The sequence below is a fragment of the Talpa europaea genome, assembly GCF_964194135.1.
Source record: "Talpa europaea genome assembly, chromosome: 12".
In the NCBI taxonomy this organism is placed as follows: domain Eukaryota; kingdom Metazoa; phylum Chordata; class Mammalia; order Eulipotyphla; family Talpidae; genus Talpa; species Talpa europaea.
The window spans coordinates 70,357,928-70,382,817 of NC_140079.1; the positions used below are offsets into that span (position 1 = coordinate 70,357,928).

The 24,890-nt window shown below is 41.2% G+C and overlaps 1 protein-coding gene across 1 annotated transcript; it reads left to right on the plus strand.

Annotated features, from left to right (window-relative positions):
• Window positions 1–8,708: 8,708 nt before the first annotated feature.
• Window positions 8,709–18,763, plus strand: SLAMF6 (SLAM family member 6; the record flags this gene model as incomplete). Its single annotated transcript, XM_084250103.1, is given in 6 exon segments — window positions 8,709–8,892; window positions 12,548–12,826; window positions 12,829–12,888; window positions 14,591–14,670; window positions 17,627–17,646; window positions 18,736–18,763. Coding segments are annotated over 6 exon segments (651 nt in total).
• Window positions 18,764–24,890: the final 6,127 nt, after the last annotated feature.

Genomic DNA, 24,890 nt, shown 5'->3' on the forward strand with positions numbered 1-24,890 from the left:
TGGGTCTTGGATTATTCTGCTCTTCTTTGCTAGTTTCTTACAGTATTTAGTTAGATTATGATGAGGTTTTTCTTTTTTTTTAATGCAAGTGTTATAGAGCAACCCCAATATTAAACGGGTTCCTGGCTGTGGGTCCTCACCCGCGCGCTTTAAAGGGACTTATGAATACTCTACTACAGACACACACAAAAGGGTTAATAAAAGGTTTATTTACAAGAGAAAAAGAAATAAGGAAAAGGTACAACTCAGGGAGAAAATAGGGAAATAAAGTCTTTAATGCGTCCTACCCAATCCGACGACCTGGAAACCCAAAGTCACTCTCAGAGCTGGCCGGACACTGCGAGCTGGTGGAGAGCCAAAATGGGGGCCCCCCAAAGCCCACGTGTCTGCCTTTTGTATCCACCTGGCTGCTTAACCCCACCCTCAGGTCCCAGCCACCTTCCCTTTTGTGGTGATGGGATTTGGAGTTCCCAGTGTCTTTGGCTTTGACCTGGGGTGGGGGTGGAGTCCACAAAGCCTATATGGAATTTGCTTTGGGACATCCTTTTCCCCCTAACACAAGCATTTATAGCTATAAACTTCCCTCTCAGCATTGCTTTTGTTCCATCCTACAAATTTTGGTGTGTTATGTTGTCCTTCTCACTTGTCTTAAAGTCTTTTCCAATTTTCCTTGCAATTTCTTCATTGATTTGGTAATTGTTCAGCAGTGTGCTCTCTACTTTCCATTTCCTTGTGAATTTTTCAATTTTTTTGTTGTTCTTTATTTTTAGTATCATTCCACTGTGGTTGAAGAAGATACTTTGTATGATTTTAAACTTTTAAAAATTGCTAAGATTTGTTTTGTGACATATTCTGAAGAATGATCCATGTGCATTTAAAAAAAAAGTGTGTGCATTCTACTGAATTTGGGTGGAGTGTTCTGTGTATGTCTATTAACCTGGTTGGTTTATAGTGTTGCTGAAGCCCCTTATTTCCTTATTTATCTTTCTTTATTTATCTTCTGATTATATGTGACTTAATGAAGTCTTCAATTATTCTTGTAGAATTGCCTATTTTCCCTTCAATTTAGCTAATGTTTGCTTCATGTATTTTGGGACAGTTTTTTAGTGCATACATGTTTATAAGGATTACATCTTCTAGCTGGATTATCATATTTTAACTTTGAATAATCGTGTGTCTCAACGATATCGTATATGTTCTAAGAAATGCAAGTTAGGCAATTTCTGTGTTGTGTAATCATCACTGAGTAATTATACAAAGCTACATGGTGTAGTCTACTACACACCAAGGCTGTATGTAGGACCCACCATGGTATATGTGATCCACTGTTGACCAAAATGTAAGTGAGCATTGTGTGATTGGCTTTGCCTCATGTAAAAGTTTTTTACTTAGTCTATTTAGCTGTTATTAGTATATAGTCACCCCAACTCTCCTTCACTAAGTATTTGCATGAATGTTTTTTCTATCCTTTCATTTCTAAACCATTTGTGCTTTTCAATCTAAAGGAGTCTCTGAAGACAACAGAGTTAAATCATATCCATTATGTTAATCTCTGTGTTTTAATTGATAACTAGATCAATTTACATTTAATTACCAATATGGAAGGTCTTATTTCCTGTATTTTTCTATTTGTTTTCTATGTTCTATATCTTTTTTTCTTCAATTCCATCATTACTCCTTTCTTTTGTATGTAATTGATATTTTTTAGTTTTGGTCCTTTTCTCATTTCCTTTTCTGTATATTTCTTTGTATGTTCTTATTTGTTATACTGGTGATTACTATTAACCTCTTCAATTTATAGCAATCAACTTTGGATTAAGATTGTCTTAACTTCAATAGTATGCCAATATTCTACTACTATACAGTTCCATTCCCTTTACATTGTTATCAAAAATTACATCTTTATACATGTGTGCCCATTAACAAAGTCTTATAACTATGGTTTTATGTATAGATGAAATCATAGGGTCTCCTCAAGGCTTTTATAAACGTGACTCCTGGGTATGCATGTGGTGTTCTAATTTTCCTGGTATATGGAGACACTTTTCAATACCTTAATTCTCCAAAGAATCTCTTTTCAACCTACTGTTTCAGATTTTCAGCTTCTCTAATGTTTACCTTGACTGTAGTCTATTGTGCTAAGTGGCAATGGGTAACACATTTGCCTCTCAATGTTTATGAAGAATACCCTCTGCAAAGCTACTTTTCCACTTGAGAGTGCTGACTTAGTTAAAACAAGGCAGGTGCCTTCCATCAGTTCTTCAGACAGTACCCAGACAGGTCAAAACAGACAAATATAATTCTTTCAGAATAATGGCAGCCTTCTGGAATCAAGGACTATGATCTTAGCAGTGTGCAACCAAGCCAGGGAAGGGGAAAGCAAATAAAATGCTGCAAAACTCTCCTCTCAATTTTAAGTTGCTTCTTTCTTGATTTGGTTGCTTTCAACCTTTGATTACTTTATATATTTTGTCAAAGTTGATTTGGGAAGTGTTTGTTATTATTTATACTATCATTTATTTATTTATTGGTGTTTCTATTGAGGGATAGGTCATTACAGCTACTACTATGTCTTTTTTTTTAAGATTTATTTATTTATACAAGAACTGGGGTACAGGCCAGAGGCGCAGAGGGGGTTGGGAGGTGAAAGATTCATCAGAGACAGAGTGGGGAGCAGAACAGTCAGGCGGACCGAAAACACTGCAGAGGGGAGCAGCGGGCTAGACAGCAGAGGTCTGCCATGCCATGTGGGTATCTCTTTGGCCGGCTGGGAATTGTACCCTCACTGTAGAGGCTGCAGACAGCTACGCAGTTCTGCACTCAACCCTCTGCAGCACCAGGGAGGCCCCTATTGTGTCTTTTTGACTGATGTCACACACCTTAGACTTTTGGTCAACAATTTCATCAAAGTAGTCATTATTCCCCTGAAATCCCTCACTCTTTTTGTGCCACAGCTGCCACACAATGCTCTTTGAGATATTGATTATCCCAGCACCTTCTTCCTCTGCTCTTGGCTACATGGGCTGAGTGTATTTAGAGAAAGTCACAAAACCCTACTGACTTTACAAAAAATATCTGTCAATCAACCAGGACCAAGTCCTCCTCACTGTTTCCTTTAAAAGCTGACTCAAAAGTCCGATTTTGTTGTTGCACTTGATACAGCATGCTTTGATAAGCTGACTCAAAAACGTTACGATTTTCATCCCTTATACTCTTAATCGTTAAATCAAAAGCCTGATTTTGTTGTTGTATGGCCACGTTAAAAGCCTGAATTTGTTGTTGCATGGCTATGTTAAGAGCCTGAATGTGTTGTTGCACATTCTCAGTATGTGAAGTAGAACTTCTACCTCTCACAGAAACAAGAATGTAGCAAATTGCGCTTACACATATTACCAAAAAACCACCCAGAAGCACAGTCTGTAAAGGGATGGCTTGTAAACCACCCATGTATGTACACAATAGTAAAATCACGTGCCATACACCAGGCTTCATCAAATTATTTATATTAATGAAACTGGTGGTGATATTTAATGGAAGAAGACTACTCAAATTCAAGGCCGGAAGGAAACTGAAAGAACTCAGGCTAGGGATGAAACTGTATAGGCTCATGGTTGAGGCCATATTTGAGTCAAAAAGCACCCACAAGGGCTGTACGCACAGGGAAAAAACAGACTTTTCAGGACTAGAGACAAATATTATACTGCTAGTCCTGCAGAACTAGTGCGCTTATGGTGACCAACGCAAGGAATGTTACTTTGGGCTGGTCAACCGCGGGTGTAACTTGGAAACCACGCTGGGCGCCAAACTGTTGTAGAGCAACCCCGATACAAAACGGGGTGCCTGACTGTGGGTCCTCACCCGCGCGCTTAAAAGGACTTATCAATGCTCTACTGCAGGCACACGCGAAAGGTTAATAAAAGGTTTATTTACAAAGGGAAGGGGAAATGAGGAAATGTACAGCTCTGGGAGAAAAGTGGGAGACAAAGTTTTTTTTTTTTTTTTTATAAATTTTATTGTTATATTCCCCATACAATTGCAGCCCCCCCATTCTGAATGGGAGACAAAGTTTTAAATGAGTCCTACCCGATCCGCCGATTAGGAATCCCAAAATGGCGCTCTGAGAGCTGGCCGCCAGCCAGGAGCGGTGAAGCCGGGAGGCGAGCGATCGCGAGCCAGAGAGAGCCCAAGGCCCACGTGTTTGGTTTTTTATATCCAACCTGGCTGCCCAACTCCACCCTCAGGTCCCAGCCATCCTCCCTTGGTGGTGATGGGATTTGTCTTTCCCAGAGTCTTGATGGCTTTAGTCTGGAGTGGGGGTGGAGTCCACAAAGTTAATCCTGTGTGGGATTAACTCAGGACATCACTTCCCCCTAACATGCCCATTTATTGATCACTTATCAGTGTTCTTATAAGTTCCCATGGTTGTTTTTGTGTGTCTCATATGTCTATCTTTACCAAAGCTACTTGTCTTTGAACAACTTTAAGACCAACCTAAGTGAAATGTCTCAAAATTCTCCCACTTTTATATTCAAATCTGTATCATTGTTCTTCACATTTTGAGGAAGAAGAACCTACCTCTATCCAAGAATAACTCTTCCCATTTGTGCCCCAAGCCGTCTACCTTGCCTACTTCCTCGGAAATAATACTCTATTTTAAATATTCCCTTTCATTTTGCTTGACTTTACTCCAAATGTACTCATGACTCTGTAATCCTAAAGAGTAACATCCTTTAACCTACTTCTTTCTTTAGATGGTATTTATCATCCCCTTTCAAATAAGTTTCTTGCAAAATCAGACACTACCCTCCTTTTTAACTTGCTTCATGCTGAGCTGAAACAGCCCAATGCATATAAGCAGGCCTGTGTCAGTCTAACCCAGGATTTAGGTTAAAAATTCTAGTTCTCTGACTTTACTCTCTTTTTCAGAATCAACTCATTCCTGCCTTTTTCCTATCTAAGTACTGCTTTCTTTATACCATCCCATTTCTCAAAAATATGCCATATTTCTGGGCCTCCCCGGTGGCGCAGCGGTTGAGCGCTGGGTTGCGAAGCTGCCCACAGCCTCGGCAGTGCGGTTCGATCCCCGGCTGCTCCCCAGCCACCAGAGGAGAGTCCCACATGGCGCGCAGACCTCTCCTGCCGCCCTCTGCTCCCCTCAGCAGTGTACTTTGGTCCTTCTGCCTGCTCTGCTCCCGCTCTGGCTCTGGTGAATTCTCTCACCCTCCCGCGCTTCTGACTGTACCCAGTGCTTGTATAAATAAATAAATCTTAAAGGAAAAAAAAAAAAAAGACTCTGCTACACTCTTTAAAAAAAAAAAAAAGAATAAAAAAAATGCCATATTTCTTAATATACCTTTCCCCTGGGGAAAAAAAAAAAAAACATTGCTTAAGACACTTCACATTCTATCCTCTATAGTTTGCCTACACTCAGTTCCCTGAGCCAGGTTCTGGGACACAAAAAGTTGACTGACATTACTCCTGGGTGGAATAATGGATAAAACAAGTAAATAAACATACTCCCAAATGTTCGCTGATTCACTGTCCTCACCAGAAAGGATGTAGAGGACCTCAGCACCCCCCAGCATCAGCCTTATGAAGTCCCCCAGCATCATGTAAAGGATGACCTCAGCCTTATGTATGACCTCAGCCTTATGAAGTCCCCCAGCATCATGTAAAGGATGCTAGCCCAGTGCATTCCCAAAGTATCAGTGCAGATTCTAGGCAGAGTGGAGCAAAAGGCCTCCTTGTGCCTCCTGGGCCACACACCTCATCAACTTGGACACATGCTTGTGTCCAGATGTTCCCAGAGGGACTTTTTAATGTTTTCAGTAAATTCTCACTGCCACCTGCCTAAGCATAGTGATTCAAGTCCATTTTTCTTAGACCTGCAGAGAACTATTTCTCTCCCCTCCTCTTACCACCTTCTTCCACTACAAACTCCTTTCTCTTCCCTATGTACCAAAGCAAAAATCCCACAAATACTACAAACAAAAGCAAAGAGGTATTTGAGCTCATCCTTAAAGGACACATAGGAGCTCACCAGGTAGAAAATGTGGGAAAGGGTGTTTGAGGCAAAAGAAATAACATTGCAAAAGAAAAAGGTGTGTCATTCTTGGATGAATCACAAACAACTGAAAGATAGAGAATCTCTTGTTTTTATTCCAAACAATGTTATCTCCTCTAGGAAGTGGCCCCCAACAAGCTTTAACTCTTCTCAACCATTCTTTTTCACTGTGCTCCCATAAAGCATAGGCCTCTATTAATTCAACATGTATTGAACTAGAAATTGTGTTAAGTGCTAGGAATAAAGACTTAGTAAACCTAATTCTTACCCTCAAGATGATGGGAAAGAGAGGAAGGCAATCTCACAATATTGACAGAATGAAATATTTGATGTTTAAAATATAGGGTGCCATTCATGGCAGGAGGCATGTGGAGTCAAGGTATGTCTTAGTCAACATCTAGGGGCCTCCCCGGTGGTGCAGCGGGTTGAGCGCAGCGCTGTGAAGCTGTCCGCAGCCTCTGCAGCACAAGTTTGATCCCCGGCTGGCCAGGGAGAAACCCACATGGTGCAGAAGACCTCTTCTGTCTCGCCCGCTGCTCCCCTCAGCAGTGTATTTCGTCAGTCTGCCTGTTCTGTTCCCTGCTCTGTCTCTGGTGAATCCTCTCACCCTCCCGCGCCTCTGGCCTGTACCCCAGCTCTTATATAAATAAATAAAAAATCTTAAAAAAAAAAAAAAAAGCCAACATCTAACACAGCACACCATGACTTTTCCTCAGGATCTTTCACCACCTACTGAGCCCAGAGGACCAATAACATCTCGTTCAGCAATGTATTCCTAGTCTTCAGCCCAGAAACTGGTAGATAAAAGGAATCCAATAAATATGCTTTTGAATGTCATTTCTAAGCCTTTACTCACAGAATTGGCATAGAACTGAGCAAATAAAACAATAAACAACTTAATAAATAAGTAATTGCTATCCATAAAAACAAAGGAACATTTAGGAATATGCTAGATGAGGGAGGAATTTCCCAGGGGGCTCCTTGATTCACTCACAAAGAGAATTGGTCTTTAAATTCTGGACAGAAAACCTCCAAGATGAGTCCATTCACTCAAAAAGTATTCTGTGGATACCTACATGCACAAATCAATATTCCCAATTGTCCACAACAAAGAATGAGACAAACAGAAATATTTGCTTTCATGTCATGGTCATGAAGAAAGAGCAATCTCAGAGGGCTTCCCTAAAGGAAACACTCTTGTGAAGGATGTTATCGAGGTGAAAGACTGAGCCTGTGGCACGTATTCCCTGGGCAGAGAGACCTGTAAGTACATGTACCTTGGCCTGTTCTGAGAACAGCCAGGCCAGAGAGTTTGGCAAAGTGAATAACAGGAGGAGTTCTAGGAAATTAGGTCAAAGAGAAAAAAGTGACTAAGTTTTTTCAGCTCTTTTAGGCCATGGTAATAATTCTGGTTTATTTGGTTTTTTCTTGTCATATTAACCTTTATAACTGAAATATAATACACAGAGACAACTATATACAAATCCTAAGTGCCAGCTCAATGAATTAATCATAAAATGAATAAAAACCTGCACACCCAGACACAAGTCAAGAAATGGTACATCACCAACAGCCTAGAATTTCTCCTTTATATTCCCTCGTTCTTAATATCCCACCCTCCTCCTCCCAGGTAACTTCTCTGCTGACTTCTGAAAGCATAGATTTGCTTTTCTCCTTTTTTGGACTTAATTAAATGGAATCATACCTCTGTGTTCTGGTTATGTCTGGATATATTTTTGCTACAGATTTTACTTATGATATTCATTCATGAGTTTCCAAAAGGGAAGAAGGGTCCAGTTTACTAATAGCTGTGGGAAATAAGAGATGTGGGAAAGATGTGATGATGAGGTAATTGATGATGAAGTGTCCATGTACCTGGCATTCATATGATAATCCAGGAGAGAGAGGAAGCATGAGCACTCCCAGGAACTGAGCGTCAAGGTCCTGAGAGACATCTCCTCCCACTCAAATGCTCTCCTGAGATTGAGATCTCAAGAATGTTGAGGTCAGGTTATGGTTATTCATTGGTTCACGTGAACATTTCTAAATCCTTGGTGCCCAATCTTATTATTAGCTCTCTAAATCTCATAAGCCTATAATATTGGACACACAGTAAGTAATGCGTAAATGTTGAGCTTTAATTATCCTTCATCAGCAAAGACTTGTGGTTTTTGGAGTTGGTGTCCTTATTCCCCTCCACTTCATGCTCAGAGAACTCAGGAGCTGGGACCTGACAGTGTGGTCATGAGCCAGCAGTGACCAGCCTGTGTGGAAGGTGGACCAGGCCAGGGTCAACTGAATCTACTTCCCATTAACCAAGAGACTTACACATTTTATTGTGGGTGGAGTCTGAAATTATCCATTTCAACACTGCCTACCCTTTTTCTCTTGATCATGTGTCTAGACTTCAGTGTCAGAGAGCTCTAATAGACTGGCAGAGTTGGGGCAAAGGATGCGGGCGTGGGGAGAAAGGCAGCAGGAGTTACAGCCATTTCCTTCTGTGTTTACAGGGAATATGGTTTTGCCATGCAACTTATTCACAAAGGAGTTGAACGGGGTTCTGGGAGAGTCCATAACTCTTCCCTTGGGGTTTCCTGCAGAATCGAATATCGAATCCGTAACCTGGCTCCACGATGGAACATCTATGATTTTCATATCGCCAGAAAAACCACCAACCATTACTAAACTAGAAGTGAAACATCGGATCAACGTCACCAAGTCCTACTCCTTACAGCTCAACAAATTGAAGATGACAGACTCAGGATCCTACAAGGCCCAAATAAACACAAACAAAACATTGTTTTCCTGTTACACACTGAAGATCTTCAGTGAGTCAAAGCTTGGGGTTTACTCATAAGTGGACTAAGAAATATTGTATATTTCATTCTATGTGACTGCAACTGTGCACCATCACCTAGCAGGAAAGTGCATGGCACTGAGTCAGACTGAGGTCCAACAGGAAAGCAACTCGTGGTGTTGCACGGTCAGTTAGTGACAGCTAGAGCAGAACTTGAGTCTTATGTCTTTCTGCCTGCTCACTCCCTTCATATGGCTTTGCATTTTGTGAAAACAGTGAAATGTCTATTTCTGTTCCATGTACCTGACATGCATCTGCCATGTGATCCTCGTGAAAGGCCCATCAGGTGGCCCTGCCTCACCCCTGAGCTAGCATCAGTCACAACCACAGAGAAGCCACACAGGGAGAGTCCCACATGACTACTGTACCCAAGGGCCAGTCTGACCCATAGTGGAGCAGTCAGTGTCCAGAGTGGTAGTCTGCATGGGAATTGTTCCCCAGGATGTGCTGAGAAAGAGAAACGTCTTAAGATTATTTTATTTCTAACAATATTTTCCCCAAATGTTGAATGTAAATAACCTCAACATGAAATCAAATTATGGGAGCTATAATGAGGCAGATTATGCATTCAATTAGAAATAAAATCTTTCTCACTACCAGTGACCTACAGAGATGCTTTGGGTGGCCTTAAGATAATCACCTAGTAGGAAATTGTGCAGGAGATACAGTGTTAACAATCAAACAAGACAACTTCAAAGGCCCTTGGGAGTCCATAGTTCTTATCTACTGGCCAGCACACAGTGTCTAAACTTCACTGGAGTCCTTTGGGTTTAGACATGGTATCCAGGTCACCAGGTCACCACTGATCAAATGAAATGTCATGTTACAGGGTTTACATGTTAATCTTTAGTATTCCTTATATATTTTGCAGTTCCACATTACCCCAGTCAGTCATGTCCCTGAAAGACTTGGACATAGTACGGGTGAATGTGATGGAAAAGAGGATTCTGGAAAAGTTCTGAACAGGAAAGCCAACTAAAAGAGCAAAATCACCCTGTGGCTATGTATTTGCTTCCCAAGGCTGCTAAAACAAAGCAAATGACAACAAATCTGATGACTTAAAACAACAGAAATGTTATCCTGTTCTGAATCTGGAGGCCTGAAGCCTGAAATCCAGGCATGGGCTGAGCTTCACCCCTCTGGAGGACTATTTGTTCCTCAACTCTTCCACTTCTGCTTGATGCCAGCATTCTTTGGTGTTCCTTGGCTGCATTGTTCCAGTCTCTGCCACCAAAGTCACACTGCCTCCTCCTCTTCTCTATTTTTCTCCTCTTCTATCTGTCTCAATTTTCTCTCTCCTTTTCTCTTATAAGGACACTTATCTTTGGATTTAGGGCCCACCCAATAACTCCAACTCATCTCATCTAGGAGTCCTAGACGCACACATGCACACACACACACACAAACACACACCCCTGTGGATAGCCTGAGGACAGATTCCATTCCAGGCTCCATCACACTTGCTGAGATAATGTTTTTCTGCCACACTCCTGAGGCTCCATGCCAACACTTTCTCAGGGTCTTTGGGGAATCTCTCCTTCAAGGCACACATACACCAAGAGATGTATAAGCTATACCTACATACTTTACAAAAGTGCAAAGAAATTACATAGGCTTATAAAAGCATTGGGCAATGACTATTTTGTACCAGGGTAGGCATGGTAAAGATTTGATCTTATGGGATAATATCAATTAACTGGAGTAACTGTCTAGAATTCAGTTAAGAAAAGATGTTGAAACCGTGGTATGTTTATTCATTGAGTCAAAAATATTTGTTAAGCATGGGCAATCTAAACAGATGCTGTTCATATTTCATCATATTTCTCACTGAGAAGATGACACTGGAGCCAAGACCTGTTGGAGGTGAGGGTGTGAGTCACACAGATGTCCGGATGAAGATCCATCTAGGACAGACTCTTCTTTGTGCCTGGTGGCATGCTCAAGGAATGTTGAAAAGAACAAACATGAAGGAATAGAGTAAGGGGAAAAGAGTAATAGGAAATGAGACCCATCAGGAAATAGGGGTCACATCATGTGAGGTGCTCAGAGCATCACTTTGACTTCTACTCCAGAACGAATGACAGCCATCAGAGAATTTTGCGATAAATAATATGATTTGACTTAAAGACTTAAGGGACAAGGGTGGAAGCCAATGACCTATTAGGTTGCTATTGCAGTGATCCATGCAAGAAATGAGGTTGGCTTGGACTTGGGTGAAAGCAATGGAGGGAGTGAAAAGTGGTTGTGTTCTGAATATATTTTGGAGATAAAGCCACCAGATTTCCTGAGGTGGGGCTGTGAAGTGAAAAGATGAATCCTGGCTGAATCCAGGACTTTTGACTTGAGCAATTGGAACAATACAGTTGTTATCAATTAAAGTGGGGAAGAACAGAATTCTCAAAATATTGAGTTTGAGATACATAATGGAAATGTCAAGTAAGCAGTTATATAATCATCAGGTTGAGAAAGGTAACGAGATAGATGTTTGAGGTCAGTCATGGACATAGATGGCGGACATATGACATTCATGCCAAATATTTGCCATTGGTGTGTTACTGTCTCACTAAGTCTCATAATTACCTGAGAAGCAGGCATTGTTGCCCAGGTTTTACAGGGGTGAAACCATCATGTCCATGGTGATGTAGATAGTAAATAACAAAGCCTTGGTTCTAACCTAGGTCTGCTTGACCCCAAATCCAGCACTCTTGCCATTACATGAAAACTTCATTTTGGCAAGATGTGTTTCCTGACTCCTACTCAGTTAACTTAGCTTAAAGCTTTACTGTCTTTTATGATCAGACATTGGAGTCCATCTGTCCTCCACCACTGGGTCACAGTTAACCTTCAGGCCAAGAGAAGGCCTTTCTTGTACTTCTCCCATGTTCCTTTAGAGTCACAGTTACTGATATCATATTAGGCAATATTTTCTGGTCTTTGCTTTCAGAAGTTCCAGCAATGCATGTCTTCTCAAATACACTGAACTCTTTGATCCCCAGAATTGCTTGCTTACTCTCTTTTCCTTCACATCTTCATTTCCTAATTCTTTGGTTCTCCACAGTTCCCTTTCTGTCTTGCTGATCTTCCCCATCTTGGTCTTTGTCATCATTGGAACCAGTATCCTCAGCAATGAGGACCAGGATTCCCACCAGTTTGTGGAAATATGGTTGCCCAAGGAAGTTAACGTCCCTCTTCAACTCCAGCCAGGGAATCCCATGATGGAAGACACTGGTCCCCTCTACCTGGTCTTCTGCTTTCACCCTAAGGTGGGGTGGGGGACATTCAGGTAGTCTCCAAGTGTCTTTACACACTGGGCAGTGCATAGGCTAGAAAGGACCCCAGGGGTAAACTGGAGCCAGAAAAGTAAAAGTGGCCAACCCAAATCATCTGAGTAGTTGATGGGAACCCAGGTCTTTCTCTCCCCTCTTCCCCCTACTGGCTGTTCTGTATCATGTCAATCTCCTTCATCAACTGGTCACCCAAAGCTCTCTCCAACCAGGTAGCTGTGTTATTTACAGAGTTTACAGATCATAACATGTAGCAGAAGGTCAGTAATACAGAAACATGAGAGGGACAACATTCTGAGTCAAGTCTTTTGTCCTTATTCCAGAATATTTCTCTACACACAGGGCGAGTGAGTAACTTACATGTTACCAACCACACTCAGCTGTCTAAAAACGGAAACTGTGAGATCTACCTGACCTGCTCTGTGGAGAATCCAGATGACAGTGTCTCCTTTGGGTGGCAGGAGACAGGAAACATGAATCTAAAAGAAGTAAACCTCACTGTCTACTGGGACCCCTGGAAGTCCAGCAAGCAGAACAGCTACACCTGCATAGCTGAGAATCCCGTCAGCAACATCTCCTCCTCAGTCTCTGTCCAGAGTCTCTGTGAAGGTGACAGTTTGTCTTAGTCTCTCTAGGAGCCCTGAGCTGCTGTGGGGTGTTCACACCATCACCCACATCACTCTGTGATCCAAAACCAATGCCCCAGTGGGAGACAATAGGGAGAGGACACACCCTACTCAGTGCCCAAAGGCAAAGACCTGAGGGGTACAGAATCTCTTCCTCCCGGTCTCCCCCAGGCTGTGTGCCCCATGTCTGCTGTAAGAGCCCACTCTCAGAAAGCCTGCCTGGGGAGAGGCAGAAGGGACTATGCTGAGGCTTCTGAGAAAAATGTTCATTCATGTCTCAAGTGCAATTTTTTTCTCTTTTCAGGACTTTTAGGAAAACCAGTCCTCGGGGTCACGTGGATCATACTCATATCCCTGACTGTGCTGGTGGTTTTGGTGCTGGGAGTCTTCTTTCTTTTCTTATTTTTTAAGAAGAAAAAAGGCATGTTTCCTTTCTTCCTACTTATGTCTTCTCCAAGATTCCAGAAACAGAGCTAGTGGGTGCCATTTGCCCATCCTATGGGAGACAGATAAAGGGAGGGAGGATGTGAAAACCCTGGCTCCCACATCCACTGGGACACCCTGGGCTGTGGCCACACACCTGCTCATCTCCTGAGGGAAGTGCCACTGGCATGCAGAACCCAACCTCGGGACCTGACTGCCTTTCCCTTTGAGGTTCCTTCCCACCTCATCCTCTAGAGACACCTGTGGGGGTACAGATGCTTCTCCTTCCACAACCTTAAATTTCAGTGTCCCTGACTTTATTTTTTAGGTGACCTTTCGTTCTCTTTTGAGCAAACCCAGCATCCTGGTGAGTTTTCAAACTCAGAGCTCCCCACAGTTAATGGGTGGGGAAAATCAAATGGGTGAGAAAAGGGGCGATCAGAGGACAGGGTCTTGAGAGGAGGGGTCAGAATGCCACTGCTCAGATGGACCAAATAGTGCCAGGGGACATGATCTGTGACCAAACATGTCTGTCCCTGTGGGACGTACAGGGTCCTTCACAAGCACATGAGCTTCTTGGGTTGAGTTAGGGTCCCTCTCACCCCGCCGATGGATAAGCAAGTATGGTGCCTGTTCATTCTCACCCAGCAAGCCCAGCACTGGGACAGGACTAGAGCATCACAGACCCAGAGAGAGACAAAATGCTGGCCCTACCACCACACTCAGCCAAGGCTGGGAAGTAGGTGGACCTGGTCAGAGAAGAACTATGATGTAGACACAAGGCCCAGGCTCTGGACTCAGACTGGCACTTAGTATCGTTTCACGGGGAGAGGGATGTGACATTGTGTAGAGGGCAGGGGATGAGGCATGGAGCCAGAGGCAAGTATCCTGTCCAAATGCTTCCTTGCAGCTAGGTGCCAATGTCAGTCAAATTTTCTGAACCTCCAGTTCCTTGTCAAACCCACCTTAGGACCTCAAGAAAGTTTAATCACATTATGCATGTGACTGGCTCCATTTCGCTCCCAATTAGGTTCTCCCGTTCTTGCATGGCATGAGGGGTGGGGGCTTCCTGGCCTACATGTGAGTCCAGAAGTAGACTGGAAGTGTCAGGGTACTGTAAGCCATGTTCCTGCCAGATGAGGCCAGAACATGGTTTCTCAACACATGGTTGAGAAAGTTTGGTTCAAACCAGAATTTCATAAACTGTCAAAAATGAATGAAACTTGAGGAAGGGCAGTGACTCCAACAACTCCCTCTATGGGGTCAGAAAGTGCCCCAGGGGTGGGCAGGGTCCTGCAAGATGGTCCCTGCACTGACCATCCTTCTGTGTTCACAGCAGAGAATGTGAGGAACCCAGAGTATGCGTCATTCTCTCAGGGGAATACCGTGTATGCCCAGGTCATGCATTCAGATCGGGTGAGTCTTTCCAGCTAGATACGCCATTTTCATTATTCTTATAGTCACTAGGTACAAACTTTCACCACAATCCGCTGACTGACCCAAACGGCAGACACCATTAAACAGAGAGAAGGTAGCAAGACAGGGAACCCAGTGGAAGGTTTATTTTTTTTTTTTATAAATTTTATTGTTATATTCCCCATACAATTGCAGCCCCCCATTCTGACCCCAATCCCTCCCCTCCCGCCCCCGCCCCCCTAAAAGTGTCTCTGGTTCATAGTTTTTTGTTGATTTTGATTTTCACTTTCTTATAGTTATTCATTTTCCTGGTCCCTTATTTAAGTTTTCTAGATTCCTGCTATGAGTGAGACCATCCGGTATTTTTCTTTTTCTTTTTGGCTTATTTCGCTGAGCATGATCCCTTCCAGCGCCATCCATGTTGCAGCAAATTGCATGTGTTTATCTTTTTTGAATGCTGAGTAATATTCCATGGTATATATGTACCACATCTTCTTGATCCAGTCATCTATTTTTGGGCATTTGGGTTGTTTCCAAAGCTTAGCTATTGTAAACAGTGCTGCTATAAACATAGGGGTGCAGGTGTTCTTTGGAATTGATGTTTCTGTGTCCTTTGGGTAAATACCTAGGAGTGGAATTGCTGGATCATATGGAAGCTCTATGTTTAGTAGGTCCAGAAATCTCCACACAGCTTTCCACAGTGGTTGGACCAGTTTGCACTCCCACCAACAGTGCAGAAGAGTTCCTTTTTCTCCACACCCTCGCCAACATTTGTTGTTGCTAGTTTTTTTAATATGTGCCATTCTCACTGGTGTAAGATGGTATCTCATGGTAGTTTTGATTTGCATTTCCCTGATGACAAGTGATGTTGAACATTTTTTCATATGCCTGTTGGCCATTTGCATTTCCTCTTCAGAGAAGTTTCTTTTAAGCTCTTCTGCCCATTTTTTGACTGGATTATTTTCTTTGTTGTTGTTGAGTCTCATCAGCTCTTTGCAGATTTTTGTGATCAGTCCTTTATCATTAGTGTTGGGTGCAAAAATGTTCTCCCAGTTTGTGGGGTTTCTCTTTGTTTTTGTTATTGTCTCTTTTGCTGTGCAAAAGCTCTTTAATTTGATGTAGTCCCAGCTGTTTATGTTTGCCTTCACTATCACTGCTTTGGGTGATGTGTCTGTAAAGATGTCTTTGATGTGCAAATCACGTAGTGTTTCGCCTATATTTCCTTCTATATATTTTATGGTTTCAGGTCTTATGTCTAGTTCTTTAATCCATTTTGAGTTGATTTTTGTGTATGGTGTGAGGTGGTGGTCAAGCTTCATTCTTTTGCATGTAGCGACCCAGTTTTCCCAGCACCATTTATTGAACAAACTTTCTTTGCTCCAATGCATATTCTTTGCTCCTTTGTCAAAGATTAGTTGACCATAAATCTGTGGGTTTATTTCTGGATTTTCTATTCGATTCCATTGGTCTGTATGTCTGTTCTTGTTCCAATACCATGCAGTTTTGATGATTATGGCTTTGTAGTATAGTTTGAAGTCCCAGTGGAAGGTTTATTCATGCCCAGCTTCGCCTTGCGCTCTGAATGCTCAATGCCTTCGTGAGTCTTGTCCCTTCAGTTTAATCCCAAGTTGCCTGTAAGTGAAGGTCATGTCTTCCTCTCTCTTCCCCTATGTCTTTGCACGACAATCAACAAAGTTTGAGAGTTTCCAAAGGAGACAATTCTGTACATGGTGGGGGGGCTTCTTACCCTGGATGTAGGATACTTGGGGCAACTCAGAAGTAATCCCTTAGTAGTGGCAGGGGACAAGAATTTGCAACTCCACAAGAGAAGACTCAAGCACAAGCAGCCTCCCCTTCCCTCTCGAAATGTAACAGGATGGCCTTTGTCAGGCATCAGGGACTCCTTGGTCATGCATCAGCAATTCCCCTACTACCCCAAATAAAGCACCCGCAGGTGGCATGTTTTAAATAACACTATACATCCTGGGAGGTCAGTTTCCATGTCTTCTGAAACATAAGCCCTCAAGTGGCTCTTCTCCAACTAAGGGAAGCAACAGCCTAACTAGAAATCTTGAATTCCCTAAGCAAAACTCCCTCACAGATATCCAAAAAAGGAGGTTTCTTAAAGACAGCGAACAAGAAGGGGTGCGCTCACTTGCTCAGTTCATATTGCATTTCTAACTTCCTTTTGGAAGCAAAAGGAATAACTCTTAACACACCAAGCAACAAAAGTCCAATAAAGTTGATTGAGCCAGAAGATAAAATGCAATAATCATCTGGGATAAAAGTCAGTTCTTAAAAATGTAGGAAGGAAAGAATTGAATACAGCACAAGAATGCCTTATCTTCTCACCAGCTGCCAGAAAGGCTCTATCTGGCTCTTGAGTGTACTGGTTTGCAGGGGGAGGGGAGGTTGTACTCTTTGGGGCTCAGGAAATGATACTAAACCTTTAACTGTTTGCTTGCTAACAGTTTTTGGTCTCCTGATTCCCCTGCTTAACACTCCCTAGACTTCCTCCTGAAGAACAGGACAGCATTCTCTTGTTGCACCTAGGAGTGTATAGATGTATGACTACCTTTGCCTGTGTGAGCCAAATGGATATTACTATTTTTTACAGAACACAGAAATTCAAATACCTCCAAAAAACAATGGTTCCAGCACAATTTACTCCACAATTCATCAGTCCAAACAGGTAAGTTCATAATTGCCCCACGCTCTTATATTCTTAATCTTCTCTTCAGACCTGACTTTGCAAATAAAGTAAAAGTAAAGAAGGTTTTTTCAGATATACAAATACCAGCAAGCTGCAAAAGTCTCAGAACATCACTAAAATATAACCAAGAAGTTATCTCATCTTTGGATCACTATGTATAATTGAGTTTTCAACCTATTTACTTTTGTAATTTAACCCCACCTTCTGCTGTTAATGCTCTATGTGCCTGCCGGTGCTCTTCAGATCTCCTCTGTAGCCATGAGGTATGGCCTGAGGCTCTTATTAACTTACTTCATTTTCCTCTTTTTCCCATTAGAGTCAACCCATTTCTTGACAGCTTCATGTAAGCTGTGGAAGGACCTGAAAGGAATTCAGGAAAGACACATCTTCCCTTGATGCCATGAGAGAACAGAGCTTGGTCTCTGCCAAGCAACAGAATTTGAATATCCAGGATCATTGCTTCCAGACAACCATATATGAACCTGTTTACCTACGTCAAAATCTAAGGAATAACAGTTTTCCAACATGTCATCCAAATAAGATATTGTAATCTGCAGCAGACCCAAACATGCTTCAGATAACACACTTGGATATTGACTTTCTCCATGGAAACTTAGCAAATGGAGTTATGTTTGACAGAGATGATACTTCAGCTGTGCCTCTCCTTTTGGAAAGCAGCAGGATTATGACTCACTGGAAGAGGGGACCGTGTGGTGGTTACATGTTATCTCTGCAGCTGAATGACCCAGGAGGATGGGTCCATATCCTCATTCATCATTTACGAGACATACCTCCTGGATCAAGTTGCCTAACTTCTTTGGGCTGAGACTAACTTCTTTAGTCTCCTAGACTCCTAGATAATGGGAATATATCCACCCTGTTACTCAAACCAGGAACCTGGGTTTTTCCTAACTCCAGCTTCTCTATCACCAGATCTACCTCCAAGTATATATCCTGGACTTATTCACTTTTTCCCAAGTCTTCAAACCCCCTCCTATATGCAGCCATCATTGTCTCTAACCTGGGAACATGGCAAAAAACTCTGAACAGCTGTCCCCAACTTTTGCTCTTGTCATCCCCCATCTACTCTACACAACAGGGGAAATTTTCAGTATAAATCTGATCCTTTTCTTATCTGTTTAAACCCCTGCAAACTCCCCGAGCACTCAGAAGGAAGCTGCATCTCCATGGCCTGGATGACCTGGCCCATCTTCAGCCCCAGCTAGCATTACTGTTCCCCACTATCTCTTTTTACCTAATCTTCCATCAGCAACGCTATTAAAGGAAAGTGTTCTGTGTTAGAGTTACTCACATAACTTCTGCTGCCTGTCTGGATCCTCGTTTTTCTTTAGGATCCAGCTTACAGACATCATCTTCTAAGAGTGACCTTCCCAGACCGCTTGATCTGAAGGGGTCAGTGTGTTTCCACATGACAGTATTTATTTGTTTTTGTATAATTTCTATTTCTCCTAATTTCCCATAAGCTCTGCAGAAGCAGAGATCATGACTATTTTGTTTATCCCTGTATCTGTAGCCCCTAGCATATGTTCAGAACATATTCTTAATAAATAAACAATATGTGATGGAGTTTTGTGATAATTAAGGCAATGTACCTGAAGCTCATACCACAGTGTTTATTCAGCAGATGGGTGTCAACCAAAGTTGTCGTTCCTGTTGTGGTAGTTGTTATTATTAACTTTATATTCTCCTGAACTGACAGGATCTTCTCAAAGACCTTTTGCACCACAAGAAAGAAGAAAAGAATTGACTGTATATAAGAATTGACTGTCTCCACATCAGATAGGAAACTATCTTTCTCTATTCAGATTGTTTTAATGACATTCTTTTACCCCTTATGAGACATAATGTTTTTTTCCCCATGGGAAGAATTCTCTGATTCTTTGTGAATTTGAGGTATTTTTAAATTAAAACAAGTACTTTATTAGGCATGATTGACATACATAAAGCTGTACATATTTAATGCATGCTGTTAAATGAGTTTGGAGACAAGGATACAGTATACTTTCATGAAACCAAGACCACAATCAATATTATAAACATATTTATTGCCTTCACAAGTTTTCTACACCATCTACTTTTTTATTTGTGTGTGTGAGAGACAAGAATACCTAACACAAGATCTGCCCTCTTGACAAATTTTTCAGTACTCAAGGCCCATAGTTAACTATGGGAATATGCTGTACAGTAGATCTCTGAGACATATTCCCCTTGCATAGCAGAAACTTTGACAATACCTTCCCTATTCCCCTCTCCCTACCTCCCAGTAACCATCATTCTACTCTCTCCCTCTGTAAGTTTGACCATTTTGGATTCCTCATGTCAATAGGATAATGTGGTATTTTTTTCTTCTGTATCTGGATTATTTCAGGTAGATCACTGTCCTCTATGTTGATCCATGAATTTCATTTTCTTTAAATATTTTCTCAGAAGTAGGATTGCTGGATCGTATGGTAGTTCTTTTTTTAATTTTTTGAGGAAATTCCATACTGTTTTTTATAACAACTCTATCAATTTACATTTCCATCAACATTGTATAAGAGTTCCCTTTCCCCCCATCCTCACCAATGGCATAATCTTCATTTTTCATATAATAGTCATCCTAAGCAGTTGAGTTGATATTTCATTGTGGTTTTGACTTGCATTTCCCTGATGATTATTTATGTTGAGTACCTTTTCGTATACTTGTTGGTCATTTAAATACCTTCTTTGAATGAATGTCTATTCAGAGTATTTGCCTGCTTTTAATTGGGCTATTTGAGGTTTTTTACAACTGAGTAAAAAATATGTATTTTGTATATTGACTCCTCAGCAAATATGTGATTTGCAAATATTTTCTCCCATTCAATAGGTTGTCTTTTATTTTAATTTTTCCATTGCAGTGCAGAAGATTTTTAGTTTGAAGCAGTCCCACTTAATTATTTTTGCTTTTGTTGCCTTGTGCATTTAGTATCAAATTCAAGATCATTGCCAAGGCCAATGTCAAAAAATTTTCTCCTGCTTTCTTCTAGAAATCTTAAGACTTCAAGTTTTTGTTTAAGTCTTTAATCTACTTTGAGTTGATTTTTGTGTATAGTGCAAGATAAGTTTTCAAGTTTTTGCAGGTGGATATAGTTTCCCAGTACCATCTTTAAAGACACTATCTTTTTCCCATCCTGACCTCAAAAAGTGAGTTCAGAAGTGTTCCCTCTTCCAATTTTTTTTTTGGAAGAATTTAAGAAAGATTGGTGTTACCTATCTTTAAAAGTTTGAGAGAATTCACCTGTAGAATCATCTAGTCCTGAGGTTTCTTTGTTAGTAGGTGTTTTATTACTGATTCAGTTTCCTTTTCACATTTTATTTCTTCTCAATTCAGTATTGGTAGATTGCATGTTTCTATCCTTTTGTTCTAGATTGCCCAATTTATTGGCATATAACTTTTCATAGTAGTCTTAGGAGCTTTTCATTTTTGTGGCATCAGTTGTGGTGGTGCCTCTTTAATTTCTGATATTATTATTATTTGAGTCTTCTTTTCTTAGCGTAGCACAGTCTTTGTTGACTCAGGAAGTAGCATCATTTTAACTCCCTGGATGGCTCTAGCCTGCTTTATAGGAGAAACATTCAGTTTTGCATGTAGATTACCTGGGGTGTCTTCAAGAGGAATTTAATTGCAGTGAGGTTATATGTTTATCTTACAGTACTTTAATAGAAAACTGGTAGCATACCTATGGATTTGAGAAACTAAATTAGAACTAAAGGACCGCAGCCCTTTCCCTATTCCTATCTATAGGCATTGCTCATCCCTCCACCTCCCTCAGCATTAGCATATAAGGATGGAGGAGAAAATAACCCAAATCCTGAGTGTTGAGGAAAGGGGCTCAGACCCCCTGATGGTAGGTAGTGCTGTGCAATGGGGAATAGCCAGCAATGAATTGAGGAGTGAGGACTGTATTCTTCTGACATACTGCCGTAAGTCCTAAACTGGCAATCACAAACTGGCAGCAGGAGAGCCAGGATCTTCTCTATAGCCATTTGGCCATAAATGCTTTTTTTTTTTTTTAATTAGTGAAAACTGGGACAATTCTCCTAGAGATCCTGATTTTCTACTTTTCTTTAAAAATCTTTCCCTGATATCTGAGCTCACTGAACCACATTCTTACAGGGCAACAATTCCATTGTGCTGAATAGCCTTTGTCTTATTCTGAGCTGGGTACATGCTCCACTTCATCCCAGCCTTTCCTTCCAGCTTCTTTCCTTTATTATGCTTGCCTGATGCCTTAAATATTCAGATTTCCAACTTCTAGGCTGGGCTATGAAGATTTGCCCCAGTTCCGTGTGGGTCAAAGGAGCAAATTAGCTCGTTTCAATATCACAATGCCTCGTCTCTTGTCTACCCCTTACCTCCACTGCACCAACTCATTGGACCCTGTGTGGCTTTAGGACATTTCCCTGAAACTTATAGCAAAGAACTACTTAATCTCCCTCAGGATACTGGGAGGTATTTGTATAAGGACATTTGCTGTACAGAGACGCAGAAAGGAGAGTTACCCTACTCTTCTAGAGTCATGAGACAGATCTTTCATCCTGAATTTCAGGGGATGAGAAGAATAGACTGAAAGTGTCTTCTCAACTAGAGAAGGAGAAAGTCTGACCTTTGTCTTTACTTCCCCAGAAGTTAGCTTCCTGTGAGAAGGAAGGGGGTACATTCTAATAGACCTCGACCCCTGACCACACTACTAGAGCTCTGGAACAAATGGTTCATGTTCTGATATCTAGCCCCATCGTCCCTCTGGGGCTGCATCTTCAAAGGTAGCAGTGTCCAGGTACAGGGTTCTCTTTGTTTTCTGCAGCATTGGACACTCCAGAATCTTCCCACTCTTAGAGTCCCTCCTTTTAGCTCTCAGGACATCACAGTAGTCTTATCTCCCTGTCTTTCAGTCCCCTCCCAATGTCTCCGTGGCTTGGAGTCTCTTATGATTTCTTGTCCCATAAATAGATCTCTTTTCTTAGACTCAGATGACATCCCATAATTTCGACATCCCAATAATCACCTTAAATTCTCCTTCTCTCTCTCTTTTCCTTCATTGGCATAGACTTAATATGATTGATCCTCATGTGAACCCAGAAAAGGAGAACACCCCTATCAAAGCCTCTTCCTGGATCTGGTAACATTCCAAATTAAGGGTGAATGCATGGCAATTTCAGGCCAAGGAGAAAGTCACTTGGACATTTTAACTTGTTAAAACAGAGATTTTTCAAGGCAGGCAGGATGTGAAAAAAAATACGCTTATTATAGAGGCAAAATTTGTATCATAATTTTATATTTAGAAAACAAAATGTATCTGTTCAACAATGAATCCTACAAATGCTTTTTATTTATTAAATAGTTATTATTTAATCATTCATTCATTAAGTACATATTTAACTGCTCACTGTATGCCAGTTGCTGGTCTTGTCCTTGGGAAACATGAGATTAGCAGACCACTAAACAAATCTGCAATAGAGCTAAGTGGGCATTTGGGTTGCAGCTGAAGCTGTGTGGTTGGTGAGATCGCCCAGAAAGTGTGTGTAGACTAAAACAAGAAGAAAACATGTAGGAGGCCCTAGTAATATAGCACTGAGAAAGAGGGCCCAAGAGATGACAACAAAATAGAGAGAGGGGTAAGAGAACCAACAGATCTTAGACTCACAAAATTTCAAGAGAAAAAAGTTCAAGGAAGTGGAAGGACTGTAAAATTCTATGGAAAACTTAAGATAAATTTTTGGTAAGAGGCACATGTGACCACAAGATGAGCAATTTTAGCTTTCAATCTCATGTTGTAAGTCTGACACCTCTACTCTTTCTGTTCAATGGGTACAGTTTCAGTTCTGCAAGAAGTTCTAGAGTTCTAATATACAACAATGTGAACATAGTTAACACTAATGAACTGAAAACTAAAAATGGTTGCAGGTAAATCTTATATATAAAGTTTTTTACCACTACTTAAACTTGTTTCAAAAATTTTAAAATTCAGTAGACACTTTCACCAAGATGAAGCTGACATACTTCTCTGATAATCTTCCTACTAAATATGATGAAAAATTCTAGACAATAATGGGGAATATAAAAATAAAATTTATTTAAAAAAATAAATAAATAAACAGCAAAGCCCCTACCCCTCCCAGTCTCTGACCCAATGGTTATCAAGGAAAAACTATACCTGTCATTTATGGTGTCTTCTGTACATGATATTTCGTTTTATTCTCACAACATTCCACCCTCCTGTAGATAAGGGAGCTGAGTTTCCATGATGCTCTCTCAGCATCACAGCTGGTTAGTAACAGGACACTTACTTCAAAGTCTTACTCCCATGTTATTCATAACAGTATTGTTATCCCAGCTTTATGCGATCCAGCTGATTCATATCAACACAGTAATTTTTATATTGAATAAGGAGGCCTCATAAGGTATTATTATAAAGCAACTTTATTTTATTTCCCACTGGTTCTTCAAAACCAGTTTATTTTGTTGATTCTCCTCCCACCTTCAGATAAAATCTAGGTCAAAAAAAAAAAATTCTAGACAATATATGTAACCAAACAGAAAAAGACTGCAATGGAATCATAGGAGGTGAATCAGGACTAGAAGGGATCAGGTGAGCACAGGATCCCAGGAACAACCCCATGGTTCATTTCCTGGGTCTTGCTTTTGCTTTATGTATCCCCAACTGGAAGCTGAAAAATGTTACTGAGCAGGAGCAACTTTCATTGGGACTCTCCAATACATCAGTGATGTTTCCAGACAGGATGCTAAATGAAATCCCCTACAGAGTGAGTAAAGATTGAAAAGAGAAGTATCAAATACAGCCTGCTGCTCTGGGCAAAGAGGAGAAAGCAAAGACTCAGACAAGGAGTGGCAAGAGAAATGGAAGAAGCCATTTCTTATATGCGGGCGCCATGCTGGATGTGAGCACCATGCTGGTGATGTGTGCAAATTCCCTCATTTAACCCTCACAGCTGCTCTATGGTTGAGGCACTAATATTATTTCCATTTTACAGATGAAGAAAGTGAGGCTTAGTAGCTAAATTACTTGCCCAAGTTCCTACCACAGGGACAAAAAAAAGTAGAACTGAGGCTAATATCCCAATTAAGTGTTAGGTCCCATATACCTACACACACACACACATCCCCCACCACTTCAGATGCTAATTTCCTGTCCTAAATTGTCATCTGTACTTCTGACTGTCTAGCTAAAAATCAGGGTTCCTATAACCCCTCCTTGTGTTCATTAATTTGCTAAAATGGCTCACAGAACTCAAACAATATTTGTTTGCATTTACTGGCTTATTTTTAAAAGCTATAATAAAGGAAATTGATGAATATTCTGAAGGAAGAGATTTATAGGGTGAGGTATAGGAAAGGGACTTGGAGCTTCCATATCCTTTCTACCAGCACCCTACTCCCAGCATGTGTTTGGCAAACTGTAAGTTCTTTTTCCAAACCCAGTACACTTCGGGGTTTTATATAAGC